Source organism: Dipodomys ordii, unplaced genomic scaffold, assembly GCF_000151885.1.
Source record: "Dipodomys ordii isolate 6190 unplaced genomic scaffold, Dord_2.0 Scaffold19, whole genome shotgun sequence".
Lineage (NCBI taxonomy): Eukaryota > Metazoa > Chordata > Mammalia > Rodentia > Heteromyidae > Dipodomys > Dipodomys ordii.
Genome location: NW_012267235.1, coordinates 5,774,857 through 5,790,753, shown reverse-complemented (window position 1 = coordinate 5,790,753; position 15,897 = coordinate 5,774,857). Strand labels below are relative to the sequence as shown.

The following is a 15,897-nucleotide window of genomic DNA, read 5'->3' as shown; positions in this document are numbered from 1 at the left end:
CAACCACACAGGCCTGGCAGGCACAGGGGGTAAAGGTTGACAGAGGAAGACAGGGGAGAGAAGGACAAGCAAAGAAAGCAAAAAAGTCTGAACATATAAAACCCATCACCATTTACCATTGCCTTGGCAGAAACTGTCCCAATAAAAATAAAGCATTTTGGCTTTATAGAGTCCTTTAGAGGAGTCTGGTGAAGACTTAGAAAAGCCAAAAGGTGTAGAGGATCACTCTGGCATGGCAAGAAAGGGGGAGGGGTGAGCAGAGGGACCCGTAGACAGGAGTCACGCACTAGATGCAGACAGACAGAAGACAGGAGACTGCGTAGCGAATGTGTGGCTAGCGATGGTAAAGGCAAGAGATCGGGCGTGGGGCTCCTTTGGCAGTTTGTATCTATGGAGGAGCTCAGTAGGACAACTGACACTCAGAAAGAGAGAGAGAGGTGGGGATCCAGCAACTCCTGACACTATGCCCTACTGGGTTTGAGCACCATCATGTAAGGTTTGGAGAAAGGAGACCTCCACATGGTTGTTGAAGCAGGAGAGAGTTTATTAGCAGAACCAAACCACCAGCCTGCACAAAATGGAGGTGTGCAGAATGCAGACTTATGGTAGGGAGAAAGATTATATAGGGAGAGGGGAGAGAGGAGGTGTGGCCACAGTGGAGGGTGAGAGGAGGTATGGCTGCAGGGGAAGCAGAAGTGGCCTCTGAGTGCCCAGGTGCTTAGAGGGTAACAAATGCTCAAAGGGAGAACAAAGGGAAGGGGCCATTCCCCCCACCCCCTCTCCCCTCTCTCCCCTGCTCCCCTCCAGACCTAACAAGAGTCACTATATCTATCCCCCCAATTACTAAAACCACACTTATAAATAACCCATGAGTCAAAGAAGAAACCCAAAGGTTTTCTGACAGGAATGACAATGAAACTATAACCTAACAGAATTTATGGACCAACTCTGCAGCAGGCCACGGGGGACATTTAGAATAGTAAATGCCTATCATAGACAAGAAAAAGAACCTCCCAGCAATGACTTGGGAACACATATTAATAAACTGGAGGAAGTGGTGCTGTGGCCCAAAGTGGTAGGGAGCCACCTTGAGCAGAAAAGCTCAGAAGTAGCGCCTGGGCCCTGAATTCAAGCCCAATGACTGGCAAAAGAAAGAAAGAGAGGGGGGGTGAGAGGGAGAGAGAGAGAGAAAGAGGGAGGGAGGGAAGGAGGGAGGGAGGGAAGGGAGAGAGGGAGGGAGGGAGGAAGGAAGGAAGGGAGGAAGGGAAGGAAGAGAAAGAAAGGAAGAGAAGGAGGAAGGGTGGAGGGAGGGAAAGAAAAGAGAGGAAAAGATAAGAGGAAATTAAAGAAAGACTTCCTTATTTCCAAAAGGCCTCATTTTTGGTAGGCCTCATTTCCGGTAGGCCTTATTGCCAGTATGCCTCACTTCCGGCATGGATCATTTCTGGAAGGCCTCACTTCCTGCAGGCCTCAGTCCCCACAGGTGAGGAAAATGCGGGTTCTCCACGAAGCAGGCAGCTAGCTGGCAAAGTCCTGAGCTGAGTCCCCCAGCTATGGCCGCTCGGGCGGGCCCATGGCTTCCTTGCCCGGTATTGCCCTGCTGATGCTCCTGGTGTCCCAAACCACCATCCTGGCTAAGAGCTGTGGAGAGGACGACGCCCCCAGCAGGCCCCAGTGGCTGCTTGTTGTAGAGTCCTGCAGATGCGGAGCCTGTGGGGCGATGATGACTTGGACACGTCCCACAGCCACACGTGGCCTGGAGGTGGTCTCCATTCCCCAGCACTTCCAGCAGCCCTGGGGCATCGAGGTTCACGGACAACCATCTCAATGGGAGAGCCACTCAGAGATGAAGGTGGGCCACAATGGGACCGAGCACCAGCACCCCTCCGATGGCACCTGTGCCTACCAGAAGCACGCCTATCTATGTGGTGGTGTTGCCAACACTGGAGTCCCAACTCTGGAAGCTATTAGAGTTTTGAAACTGATACTGGAAATTCTTCTCTGGTGCCACACAGGTATTCAGGAGGATGAATGATGACTGAAATTTACTGAGAACCTCGCTGCTTTTTGGCCTGGTTAAAATGTTGGCTGCATTTTCTACACACATGCTCACACAGGAAAAGCAGCAAGCACAGAATTTGCTTTCTTTGAAAAGTCCAAATTCCTATCCAAGGAATAAGCTCAATAAAATGCTGAAAATTCAGGTTGCTTAGTTTGTCAAGGGACTAAAACAATGATGGCTGTAACTTTAGTCATCTAAACCAAAAACAGAGCAAGCTTTCATGCTGTTGTAGATCAGATTAAAAAGCTGATAACTTTGTAATTTTACTCTATAGACATTCTAAACGAAGTTCAACATGTTATATTTTCAAGAATTACCAAAAATCAAGCCAGAAATGTAATGTTATTCGAACTTCCCCTGAGCATGGATTTCAAACCTATATACCCCTACAAAAGGTCTTTTATCCAAGCAGGATTTTCTGGCAGGCAAGTATTGCAAGTGTTTTGTTCCTGTGCTAATGACAGAGTAAGACCACCTTCACTCCACTATAGGTCATTTGCCACTTTTATCAACTTGGGTTTCCTATTAATTAAAATTCCTTTCATTAAGTAATTTATAGTCCTTACAGAAGGCCAAAAACCCTGCCACAGATTAGAATATGCAATAGAAACTTTTCACACTCCTGGAGGAATAAAATATTTCAAATTAAGGTGTTTAACTCTACTGAATTTTTGGAGAAAACCAAAATACTATGAGATAAAAAATCTGTTGAAAGATGCAAACCATTTCTCTACTTTTACTTATGCATTTTTAAAGGGTAAAAATAGCTTATAAATAAATCAACTTACAGATTTTAAGTTCATGTTAATTTAAAAAACTTCTATGCTTGGGGCTGGGAGTGTGGCTCAGTGGTAGAGTGCTTGCCTAGCACGCATGAAACCCTGGGTTCGATTCCTCAGTACCACATACACAGAAAAAGCCGGAAGTGGCGCTCTGGTTCTAGTGGTGGAGCGCTAGCCTTGAGCAAAAAGAAGCTCATGGACAGTGCCCAGGCCCTGAGTTCAAGCCCTAGGACTGGCAAAAAAAAAAAAAAAAAACTGCTATGAAAATGTTGAAAATAAATTGTCAGTATTTCACAGTATACATGCAACATTGGGGCCAAAGAAAGTATTTTACCCTCATTGCTGTTTTTTCCTCTTCTGCCCACTTTCCTAGGTGTTAGAGGAAGGGAAAGACTAATTAACAATAATCACAAATCCAGTCATGTAGGAGCAAGATTATTAGTTAATATGTAGAGTAATTTGTCTTTTAATTTTTATTGTAAAAGTGTGGAGAGTATTTTTTTTTATTTTTTGCCAGTCCTGGAGCTTGAACTCAGGGCCTGGACACTGACTTTGAGCCTCTCTGTGCTCAAGGCTAGTATTCTACCTCTTGAGCCACAGCACCACTTCCCGCTTTTTCTGCTTATATGGTACTGAGGAATAAAACCCAGGGCTTCATGCATGCTAGGCGAGCACTCTACCACTAAGCCACATGCTCAGCCCAGTAATTTTTATTAAATATTTTTATTTTTATAGAGGTGTACAGAAGGTTATAGTTTTGTAAGCCAATTAATCGGTGTTTTTTTTTAATTTTTTAAAAAAAATTTTGTCAGTCATGGGGCTTGAACTCAGGGCCTGCACACTGTCCCTGAGCTTTTTCACCCAAAGCTACTGCTCTGCCACTTTGAGCCACAGCTCCACTTCCAGTTTTCCAGAAGAGTCTCATGGACTTTCCTGCCTGGGTTTGCTTTGAACTGCGATCCTCACATCTCCTCCTGAGTAACTAGGATGTCACTTCTTCCTTTGCTCTTTCCCAGCTTTATCCTGATATTGCTACCCACAAGTGTATAGTTCATGTTTCAGCATAGTCTACCAAGTACCACTGCTGTATTTTGCTTCACCTTTGGCCTGGAGGGGAATTTTTATCTGTCAAATCTCAAAGAGCCTTGTACCTGCCATCTATCACTGAGCCATTCTGCTAGACCTTTTTGCATTGCTCTTTTTGAGAAAGGGTCTTGTTTTATACATAGGCTGGCCTGGACTTCAGTTCTCCTCTATTTGTGCTTCCCTGAATAGTTAGGATAACAAAAATTGCATCACCAGGGGCTGGGAAAGTGGCTCAGTGGTAGAGCACTTGCCTTGCATGCATGAGGCCCTGGGTTCGATTCCTCAGCACCACATAAGCAAAAAGAAAAAGGCCGGAAGTGGTGCTGTGGCTCAAGTGGTAGAGTGCTAGCCTTGAGCTGAAGAGCTGAGGGACAGCACCCAGGCCCAGAGTTCAGGCCCCATGACCGGACCCCCCAAAAAAAATTGCATCACCATACCTAGCCATTAGTCAAGATGGAGTTTTCCCCCCCAAGCTGATCTCAAAATGCCATCTCCTAATCTCCACCTCCCAAGTACCTAAGATTACAGACTTGAGCCTCAAAGCCCAATTTTGGGATTTTCTTTTTACAGGACAATCAAACCATCTAAACTATTGTTTAGATGCTAAGAGAGGTAGTACATGCCTCTGATACCAGCACTCAGGAAGCTGAATCAGGAGGATTAATTTATGCTAACCTGGATTACATAATGCAGACCCTGAGTCAAAAAAAAATACATGTAGAGATGTGACTCAAGAGTTAGTGCACAAGCCTTGATTGGAAAGAGCTAAGGGACAGCACCTAAACCCTGAGTTCAAGCCCCAGTAACCCAGCAACATCTCTCCCCCATCCCACACCGCCCCCCCCCAGAAAAAAAGAAAACACTTAGTGGCTATATGAAACAGGACTGCTGCTGTTGCTGGATAGGGCTCCTGTTCAAAGGAGGATATCATTTGATGGAAACAGACGCAGCACCAAGTGGCAAAGCCTAGGGAACAGCAGTTAAATATCAGAGGTCAGTTACATGGAGCCCTGTAACCAAATCTGTCTGATACATGGTGCAGAGAATGCTGTCTTAGGTTTGTGTTCCAGATATCGTCAGGTAGCTATTCAGATGTCAATTACTTGGCATCACCAAAAATTCTCAGGAAGGGGAAGAGGACTCTGACTTGGATAAAGGGATCTTAACTTTTTTTATCCCGATCTGAGTTGATACACAAATCCAGAATCCCTAAAATGACAGACAGGAAGGCTAGATATAAATGTCCCCATCCACCCACCACGTCTGCCATAAACTCCTCTCCCAAACTTTACTAGGAAAACCTACTGTGTCATTTGTCTGAGCTGACACTGATTCTCAGGAACACAGACCCCTGAGTGGGCACTTTTGGTAACCAAGTGATAAACAGAGTTTGAACACAAGTTTGCATCTTGGCTGACCCAGTGGAAATGGGATACTTTATGAGGATATTTCAATACTCTATGTTTAATTTGCTGGTCTCAGCAAATAGCAGGTTGCTACATTGGTTTCCTTTAGCCAAGTCTCATGTGACCCATATACTTGTGGTACCTGAAATTTATATCTATTTATCTGAAATTACCTTAGTCTACTAGGTCTTTGTGTCTTTTCCAAGAACCATGTAGGCAAGAGCTTGTCTATTTTATTTCCTGCCAGAGCCTGAAATAGTGTTTACTATCTAATGGATCCTCAGATGTTTGTAGAGTCAATTACAGTAGGGTCAGGCAAATGTCACTGTAGCAATCCTTTCCCAATAAATAGCCTGAATCAAAAGCAGAATTGCATCCCTGCAAGAATCAGAAATTAAAGCCACAGAGACTTGAAACTAACCTGCTGTGTATCCTAATTTATTCCTGTCACACTCAGTTCCTCAATTCGGTGTAAAAAGTTAATATTTGAAGAATATCAATGATCCAAACAAAAAGTGATTGCCAGACACTGGTGGTTCACATCTGTAATCCTAGCTACTTTAGGAGCTCAGATCTGACAATGACAGTTCAAAGCCAGCCTGGCCAAGAAAGTCCATGAGACTTATCTCCAATACCAAAAAGCTAGAAGTAGAGCTGTGGCTCAAGTAGTAAAGCACTAGCCTTGAGTAAAACTAAGGGACAATGCCTAGGCCCTCAGTTCAAGCCCCAGTACTGGTACATAAAATTACATTAAAGTAGACATATAACCAAAAGTAGTACGTCTCCTTGCTAGAATAAATACAACTGTTGGCACCTGAGAACAAGCTATCAATATGACAAACACATTTTTTTCTCTATTTCGATAAGAAAAAAAAATCAGGAATCAAATTTTTCCTCCATTTTGATGTCAGAAGTAATCTGGCTTTAGCAATAGGTTCAGTGCTGTAGCTATTTCTAAGGATTCAGGAAAATAACTCCAGAGCAAGGATTATCGGTGTTCAAATCCCAGCTCTGTTGTTTACTAGATGTTCAACTTAGACAACTTCTCTGTGCTTCAGATTCCTCACCTGTAGAAGCCATAACCATATTTATGCCAAAGGGTTGCTATAAATTAACTAATAATGTGAAGTGCTCAGAGCATCTCTTACACCCAGCCGAGCTTTGTGTATTAAATATGAGTCAGCTGTCATTGTTAGCTTTTACCTAGGCAGCTTCAAGATGTAATCTAGCCTGTCCCTCAGCATGCCATACGGCTGGTGCAGGTGGCATACAGCTGGTAGGATGTAGCTCACATCTACCCCTTCACCTATTCCCACACCAATCATCCTTCTCTAAGCCCTTCGACCATGTGGACCCTTGGAGCTTCTGGTATCATCAGTATGGCTGACATCTAGCCCAAGACTTGGGAGCCCTTCTTCACACAAGTGGACAGATAGAAATAAGGAGTGACTGACTGGTAGGTTGTCATCACCAGATCATGGCTTCCCTCAAACAGCACACAGAGCTGTACACAGAGCTAGCTGCTATCTGATTCCAAGCTTCCAATCTTTCTCTAACTGGGTCTCAAAGGGACCATTTCTATGACGGAAAAGCACCCATGTTCCTCTGCCACACTTCCTAAACTCACTCCCATCTATCACCTGCCCAGATGCCCGTGGCCTACAAGCATGCTTCCCAGGCTGGGACCACAGGCCTGATGACTCCAATCTGGGCAGAAAGCTGGCCTGGCATTTCCCAGGCTGTTTTACAAACTGCACAAGCAGTATTTTCTGGGGGAAAGGCAGCCTCAGGAAAGAGGATATAAAGGAAAACTGGGCATCCTTGGAGACCTGAGATAACACATAGACCCACCAAGGCCCAAATGTCCTTTGCCCTATCTATCTATCTATCTATCTATCTATCTATCTATCTATCTATCTATCTATCTATCTATCCATCCATCCATCCTGTCTTTGCCTCATCTATTTATCAATCTACCTATTAGTACTAGGGTTTGAATTCAGGGCCTTGTATCTGTTAGGTAGGTGTTCTACCACTCCAGCCTAGGCTCCCAGTGCTTTTATCTTAGTTTATTTTTTAGGTGCAGTCTAAAACTTTTGTTCAGGCTAGGTTCCAACCTCATTCCTCCTCCCTTCACCTCCCACAGGTGTGCAGCACCATGCCCAGCCCGTCACTGCCTCTTTCTGTTGCTCCAAAATTGCACAAAGTATGTGGTGATACCTGCAATCCCAGTATTCAGGAGGCTGAAGCAAAAGGATAGAGTTCAAGGCCAGCCACTGTTCAACCCCATGCCTAGGATCTAGCTTAGCATTTTCTTTTCTTTTTTTTTTGGGGGGGGGCGGTCATGGGGCCTGAATTCTGGGCCTGGGGGCTGTCCCTCAGCTCTTCTCTAGCTTAGCATTTTCTTAGTAAGAAATGATTGTACAAAGCGATGTAAGAAACACGTGGTATGCGACAGGCTCAGACTCCCAGGTTCTCAGGCCTAAGACCTCTAGAAACAGAACACCGCCCAAGATGTCTATTTCATTAGATAACAGCAGTCATTTCAACAAACAGCACTTTTAAATTTCAGAAAGCATTCACGTGATGACAGGAATGCACACTCTACTCAGTATGAAAGACGCAAGGTCATTTTGAATCGTTCAGACATTTTTCAGGTTTCACCAACATAACTTTATTAAAATTGTACATAGATTTCATACTTCCATTTTTTTATTTAAAAAAAAGATCATTTTTCTGGTATCAAAATAGCTATCTTTTTAAAATAACTTGACAAACTTTAAAACAATTAGTTTGTTATATATTAAATACTCTCCTAAAATATCAGTACTTTCTCTTCCAACTCTCCTAGACTCTCGCTTTATTGTTACTACCATTTCTTTCTTTCTCTTTTTCTTTTCTTGACATCTTTGATGCTTATGCCAGAAAAGCATTTCATGGAAAAAAATGTAAAACCACTATTAAATCTTTTTTGAAGAGGAAAAAAAAAGGAGAAGCCAGTAATAGTACTTGAAATGACATTGAAGACTCTTTTTAATACTCAGGTTCTGGAATTAGTTAAGCAAAATATCAGTTCTTGAAATGGTTATATTGACCCGATATCACCCTCTAGTGGCCAGGATGTATCAAAGCACCCAACAATACAGTAGGTTATTTGGACACAGAACTATTGCAACATTAGACACTGGAAGTTCAGCTGTGGAGTTTTTCTTTTACTTTCAGGGCTCACAAGAAAACTTGTGAGAAAAGCCATGCTGAACTCAGGCTTCCCACAGCTGCCAAGTGCCCAGTTCCAGTTTCACATAGTTCCCAAATGTTTCTCAGAAGCTGGACTCTGGTAAGGTTTTCTTTCGACCTAAGGAAAGAGTGTGGTATTTCACCCTTTGCAAGGTACCATAAGAAGTCTGCTCTCCTGGAACACTCCTCTGAGGGGCGCCAGTAGCACTGGCTCTGGGGGGTCTGCCAGCTTTGCGAGGGAGATGGAGAGAGCTGGGTGCAGATCGGACGTCCCTCTCCAGGTGGCTGCCAGAGCCCCTGATCAGGCTCTCACGTATCCTGAGAGCAGGAGATGAGCCTCGAGCCTGCCCATCCAAAGCAGGGCTCAGCCTGCCACTTGCCAGGGACCCTGGGGGTACTGGTGGCAAGCCCTCAGCCCTGTCAACCTTCCTGTGCTCTTTTTTCCAAAACATGGCCCTCAGAAGAGTGAGTGTCCCCTGAGGGAGCCTGTCTTTCTCACAGACCCTTTCCTCCGTACCAGCCTTCATCTTGGGCAAGGTCCCTCGGCCAGTGTCCTTAATATTTCTAGACAAAGCCACAGAGGGGGATGATGGGCTGCTCTGGCTTCCCACTGGGCCACTTCCCTTCCAGTTGGCACTCTTCTGGCCCTCCGCACGGGCTGGCTTCTCATTCCCCACCGAGGGCATCACACTGAGGGGCAGGTCAAACTTTTTGGGAAGCCGGATATCCTGGCTTACGTTTTCCTTCAGCGTCCTGGCTGCGTTCAGGCCGTCTAAGGATCCAGGGGCCAGGTGGTGGTTTGGGTACCTTGAAGGACAAGGGAACCCCGCTGCTCCTCTCCCATTGGCTTGGCTGCTGTCATCGCCATTAGCAGAAAGGGTGACATCTGAGCCTGGCAATGTTGACTTCTCGTTCCCACCAGCAGCACTCATCAGCAGAGGCACAATGGACTGGCTGGTAGAGCGTGGTCTCCGTCGAGACTCCAGGTACTCTACCAACTCCACAGATGCACCAGGTCGTTTCTCCTTGGGCCCAAAGGACCAGCGGAGGGGCATGGTTTTGAAGGGCCCATGCTTGACTCGGGAAGAGGTGGGTGCCTTCATACTAATGCTTCGACCATGCAGGCCCCGAACCAGAGGTCTGGACTCCAGCCCACCTGAAAGAGACCACGAGCACCTAAATCACTCTCAAGTCACTGCCGAGAGCAATGCCATCCACTTAGCAATGATACCCAAGAGGACCCCAGTGGCTTCACCTACTTCTCCAGAGAAGAATGCATTTATACAGGGAAAGCCAGAGTCAAGGAAGGGACAGCTATCCTTTGATACTTACTGAGGGACTAGTTGCAGGAGCCCCTCAGATACAACTGCAGACATCCCCTGAGGTAAAACAGCTGAGTATCTACACCAAACCCAGGCACACCCTGCCACAGGCTTTCAGTCATCATGCCTACCTAGTACAATGTGAGCGTTTGTCCTATTGTATCACACGGGGAATCACAAGAAATAGGATAGTCTGTACCTGTTTCGTACAGATGCATTTATTTACTTCCTGCTACGAGGATTTGAATTCAGGTCCTCAGATATAGTCAGCTTGCCTGCTTACAGCTGGAGCTCTATCACTTGTGCCATCCCAGCCATTCTGCTGGTTATTTTGGAGGTAGAGTCTCAGGGACCTTCTTCCCAAGTTATCACAACAGCCCAAATGGACTATGACACAGAGGAACTCGGAAAAGGAAAAAGTACCACTACCCCTAAAAAGACCACGGGAAGTACGGGAAAGGGAAGACCTGAGCAGGTGCACAGGTGCAAGCTTAGGTAGAGCAAGACCCCAGAGAACTCTGCTGGATGAAGCCATCTGCCTATCACTTTCTTGTCATTTCCCAAGAAAGGACCATGGGGTTAGAAAGATGCTCGAGACTCACCACAGGAAGAATCTAGAAGCAGCTCAGAGGTTTGCAAGGATTTGACCTTTCATGTTTTTCACAGATAACTTCAGATACTTTCTTTTTCCTTTACAGTGCTTCTTTAGATTTACCAAGAATAGACACAATTTTACCCAAAATACTTTGTTGTCGCAGTCTGCCTTGACCTTCCTTCTTGTTCCATCATTAAATTCCCCTGCCTCAGGAAAGGTGCAAGCTGTTCTGGAGTCAGAGAGACCTGTGAAGTTTTCTCTTCCCCTCTCCCACAGCCCTGGCAAGTGCAGAAAGGGCAGCTTTGTATTAGGAGGACAAAGCCCTTTTCATCATGGGAGAGCATGGCTAAAGCCCTGGCAGGGGGCTAGAGGACTTGGCCACTGTCCTACATAGCTGGGTTTTGTTGTTTAGTTATTCCCAGTAAGTAAGGTTTGAACCCAAAGCCTTATAGTTGCTAGGCAGATGCTCTACCACTTGAACCAGGCCTCCAGTCCTTATTGGATTTTTAGTAGATCTTGCGTATTTTTCCGGGCCAACTTAAATGGCAATTCTATTTATGCCTCCTGGAGGAGTGGAATGATAGGCATGTATCTCTGCATCCAGTATGTTTGTTAAAAGGGGGACTTGCTCACTTTTTGCCCAGGTGGACTCAAATTGCAATCTTCCTAATCACTGCCTCACAGGTAGCTTGGTCTCAGGCCAAGACCCACAGCAGCATCTACCACATTGCATAGGAAGCAGAAACCCAGAGAGCTGGGTTCTCTTCTTTCTCCTGGCTGTCCTGAAAAGCAACCTTTCTTCATTTTTCTTCCATTTACTTCTCTGTTGTAAGAAGATCTCCAAGGGAGAAGGAAGATGTAGATGGAATGGAGAAGAAAGGATGGAAGGGAATGAGTAAGCACATACACACTGTGAGGTAATTGCTCACCAGCTTCTCAACATCCCATATCTTATGCAAGGTGGATGCAAGTCCTAGAATCTCGCTCTTGGGAGACAGATTTGCTGGGATTCTGGGAGCAAGATGTCTTTCATTGTTAAAGACAATTATAGAACCTCTCCATCCTTACATTATTTTTCTTGTTTTTGTTTTTTGTTCCTTTTGTTGCTATTGGGGTTTGGTTTGGTTTGGTTTTGGGGTTGTGTGTGTGTGTGTGTGTGTGTGTGTGTGTGTGTGTGTGCTAGTCCTGGAGCTTGAATTCGGGGTCTAGGCACTGTCCCTGAACATTTTTGCTCAAGGCTACCACTCTACCACTTGAGCTACAGCTCCATTTCTGGCTTTTCTGGTAGTTAATTGGAGGTAATAAGAGTCTCGTGGATTTCCCTACCCAAGCTGGCTTTGAACCACTATTCTCAGATCTTACCTTCCTGAGTTGCTTGGATTACAGGTGTGAGGATTAAAGGTATGAACCACTGGCTGTATCTTGTGTTTTTTGCAATTTCCTTTGAGCCTGGTAATCATTTCTTTATGGAAATCAGCGTGACATCCAGGTCCAACCAGACATCCAGATGTCTTCTCCTTTACCCTCTACTGACAAAAGTAAGGCAGAGCCACAAAGATGAACTGAGATCTGCCCACCTTCCAGTCTGAGCCAGCACCATGAGGCTGGGCAAGAGAAATTCTGGCTGTCACACTACCAACCTAGGAGCCAAACTCACGGTCCTTTCCAGAATCTTAAAAATATCTCCCCTTTGGAGAGGGTAGAACAGAACTCTATGGGCAGAAATACATTTAAAGACAATAAGAAAAATAGGAAGAATGAAAACCAGCCACTATAAAAACAGCTACTGGAGAAAACAAATGCCAACGTAACCAATTAACTTGAATCTCCAAGAGACACATGTACTGAACACTGGATACTGAAAAGTGTGACTTCTAGGATTTAAAATTCAATAAATGACTCCAGATGTGGTGCCGTACTCCTGTAATTCCATCTACTTGGGAGCTGGAGATCAGAAGAATCACAGAGGGCAGCCCAGACAAAAACTTAGTGAGACCTCATCACAATCAACAGCCAGGCATAGTGCTTTACTTCTATGAAGGAGACCGTAGGTAGGAAATCTGAAGCCACCCCAAGCAAAAACTTGAGACTCTACCTTAAACATAACTATAGCAAAAGGAGCTCAGGACACTGTTCAAGTGGTAGAGCCCCTGTCTACCAAGCACAAGGTCCTGATTTCAAACCCCAGTATGCCAAATAAAAGAATAAAGTTCAATAAAGAGTGGGAAGGGGGCTAGGAAGGTGGCTCAGTGGTAGAGCGCTTGCCTAGAATGAATGAGGCCCTGGGTTCAATTCCTCAGCACCACATAAGCAATAAAAAAAAAAAAAAAGCCAGAAGTGTTGCTGTGGCTCAAGTGGTAGAGCGCTAGCCTTAAGCTGAAGAGCTGAGGGACAGTGCCCAGGCCCAGAGTTCAGGCCCCACGACTGGACCCCCCCCCAAAAAAAGAGTAGGCAGGGTAAATTTGATCAACGTACATTATTCCATGTATGTAAATACTGTAATGAAATCTCTTTGTGCAACCAATTTATGCTAATGTACTGTCACAGGAGTCTGAGATCTGAGGATCAAGGTCCAAAGCCAGCCTGAGCAGAAAGTCCATGAGACTTTTATCTCCAACAAACAAGAAGCAAGAAATGGAGTAGCTGAGCACCAGCCTTGAGCAAAAAAAAAAGCCAAGCAAGGGCATGAGGCCCTGAATTCCCCAGTACCAGCACGAAAAACAAATAAATGAATTAAAGACTTTTAGGATCACTACTGAGACCCACATGAGTGAGATAAAGAAAGAACAATGCAAGATAAAATGCAAGAAATATCTCAAGTTAAAGGAAAAAGATAAAGAAAGAGTAACCACAGAGAGAAGAAAGAAGACTGACAGAGCCAGCAGACCCAACGGGCAAATCACAGGAATCTGAAGAGCAGGAGAGGCAACAACAATTAGCCAAAATGAAAGAATATTTCTCCAGAGAAAGTCCTGAGTCCATAGAAGGAAAGGTATCCCCAGGGTCTGACACACAAAATTATCCCAGGCAGAGCTGGTAGAATTTCTAGACTCCAAGGTCAGAAGAGAGAATCTCAAATGCTTCCAGCCAGAAAGAACAAGTGACACTCATGTGAAAAAGTTCAGTCTAGGCTTCTCACCTGCCACCCCGGGCCTGGGAGACCATGGGAAAACAGCTACAAACACTTCAAAGCCAAGGACTGTGACTCAAGGATTGTGTGGCCAGGCAGGCTGCTGACCACTCCATGCCCAGGTAACTCTGCAGAGATTTAATGAAGGCAGAGGGAGAAGAGGAGGCAGGGGGTATGAAGAGCAGAAAGCCAGGGTAGACTATGGGCTCCACCATCTGGGAGCTGTCCATGCAGTTCAAGGTCATCTCAAGTCAAATTGGAGTGTGCAGGCAGGAATTCTAACAGCAGTTTGCATCAGAGACTTCTAGACTGGCTCAGCAAAATCTGAGTTGAAGGCAATCAGGCAAAATCCTAAAATGCAAAATATTTTGAAGTGCTCCTTTGGGGAAAGGATAGGGAAAAGGTATATTTCTCACTTAGTTTGGGGAAAGAAGAGAAGGCAATGTTAAAATAGAATACCCAACTGAAACCCCTTTGTATAACTACTTAAAATAAAAATTAAAAAAAAAAAAGTAGAACGCCTCCCAGGGCATTAGCTTCTTTCAGCAATGTACTAGCAGGAAATGTGGTGGATGATAAATGCTGAGAAAGGAAAGATTCACAAAGCAAAAGAGGCAAGTAAAAACAGAAAGAAGGGAGGGTCAAATTCTTATGCTGGAACAAAGTAGAATTTAATGTTAAAAACAGTCAGGCACTGATGGCTCAAGCCTGTAATCCTAGCTACTCAGGAGGCTGAGATCTGAGGATCATAGTTTGAAGCCAGCATGGGCAGGAAAGGCTATGGGACTCTTCTTTCCAATAAACTACTCAGAGAAAAATGAGAAGTGGCACTGTGGCTCAAGTGGTAGAGCACTAGCCTGAGCTCAGTGCCTAGGCCCTGAGTTCAAGCTCCACAACTGACAAAACAAAATTAAAATAAAGTTTAAAAACAGAAAGCAAGATAAAGAGCAATATTATAATGATTAAAACACCATATATAAGATCTAAGCATGTATCAGCAAAACAATTAACAATATATGACAGAAACTATTAAAACTCAAAGAATAAAGGAATGCTTGCTTAAAAACACCGTTCTAGCCAGGTGCCAGTGGCTCACACCCATAATCCTACCTACTCAGAAGGCTGAGATCTGGAAGCCTGAGGTTCAAAGCCAGCCCCGGGGGAAAAAAAAGTCCATGAGATTCCATTTCCAATTAAAAAGTGGAGCAGGGGGATAGGAGGGATAAACAGGAGTAAAATGAGGGAAGGGGTAACAAGTTCGACAAGAAATGTATTTACTACCTTATATATGTAACTCTAACTCCTCTGTACATCACCTTGACAATAAAATTAAATTTTAAAAAGTGGGGCTGAAGGCATGACTCAAGTAGTTGAACGCCAGCCTATTAAGAATCCCTATCCCTTGAGTTCAAACTCAGACACACACACACACACACACACACACATACACACACACACACACACACACACAAATTCAAAGACTCACTTTCTTTAGTACTTATGATATAAAACATATCCTTCAAATAGATAACACGTTATTTTTATGTCACTAGATCATTTATAAAATAATAATGATGGACTTGATCACAAAATGGAATAGCTTAGAGTTATGCTCAATCAAATTAGGTAAGGGAAGGGGAAAGAACAAAAAAAGTGGCCAAATAACCTTACTACTTGAAACTTATAGATACCAGGTAGATCAAAACAAGACATGAAAACTGAAAGGAAACTATCTGGTGAGAGTTGAAAAAGAGAATAACAAAATATCTGCTGCGCATTAGAACCACAGAGGAAATCTGTCAACAGAAGCACCTGTCCTGTCAGACTGGAGATGCCCTTGTCCCAGCACATGGTCCTGGGAGAGAGATCCCTAACAATTTTTTTAAGATGGTTGTTTCCCTAATAACTGCAAAAGTAAGGTGTTCTTATATCTGCCCAATTCTGTAAGGTACAATCCCCTTGAAACCCAAATTCATTCATTTCCTTGCTATAGTGTCCCATGGTATTTGCCAAGACACATGCTGGGTACTTAGAGACAATAGTGATGTAAGTTTAAATTAACAAGTAACTGATGAATCATATTCTGTAATCCAGCAATTCCATGCTAAGTATCCCCAACAGAAGTGCAGACATATGTATACCAAAAGATAGGAACAAAAATATTATAGCAGTACAGGCTGTATATCCCTTATACAAAATACTTGAGACCAGAAGTGTGCAGGGTTTTGTATGTGTTTCAGATTTTGGAATATTTGCATATACATAATGAGATATCTG

The 15,897-nt window shown here is 44.2% G+C and overlaps 1 protein-coding gene across 1 annotated transcript in view; it reads right to left on the bottom strand.

Moving 5' to 3' along the window:
* Positions 1 to 7,999: 7,999 nt before the first annotated feature.
* The window catches only part of Usp43 (ubiquitin specific peptidase 43), a 48,818-nt gene continuing 40,920 nt past the window's right edge, over positions 8,000 to 15,897 (bottom strand). Inside the window, exon 14 of the mRNA XM_013013101.1 lies at positions 8,000 to 9,729. Coding sequence (XP_012868555.1) covers positions 8,657 to 9,729 — 1,073 coding nt within the window. The 3' untranslated portion in view covers positions 8,000 to 8,656. The remainder of the gene's footprint in view (positions 9,730 to 15,897) is intronic.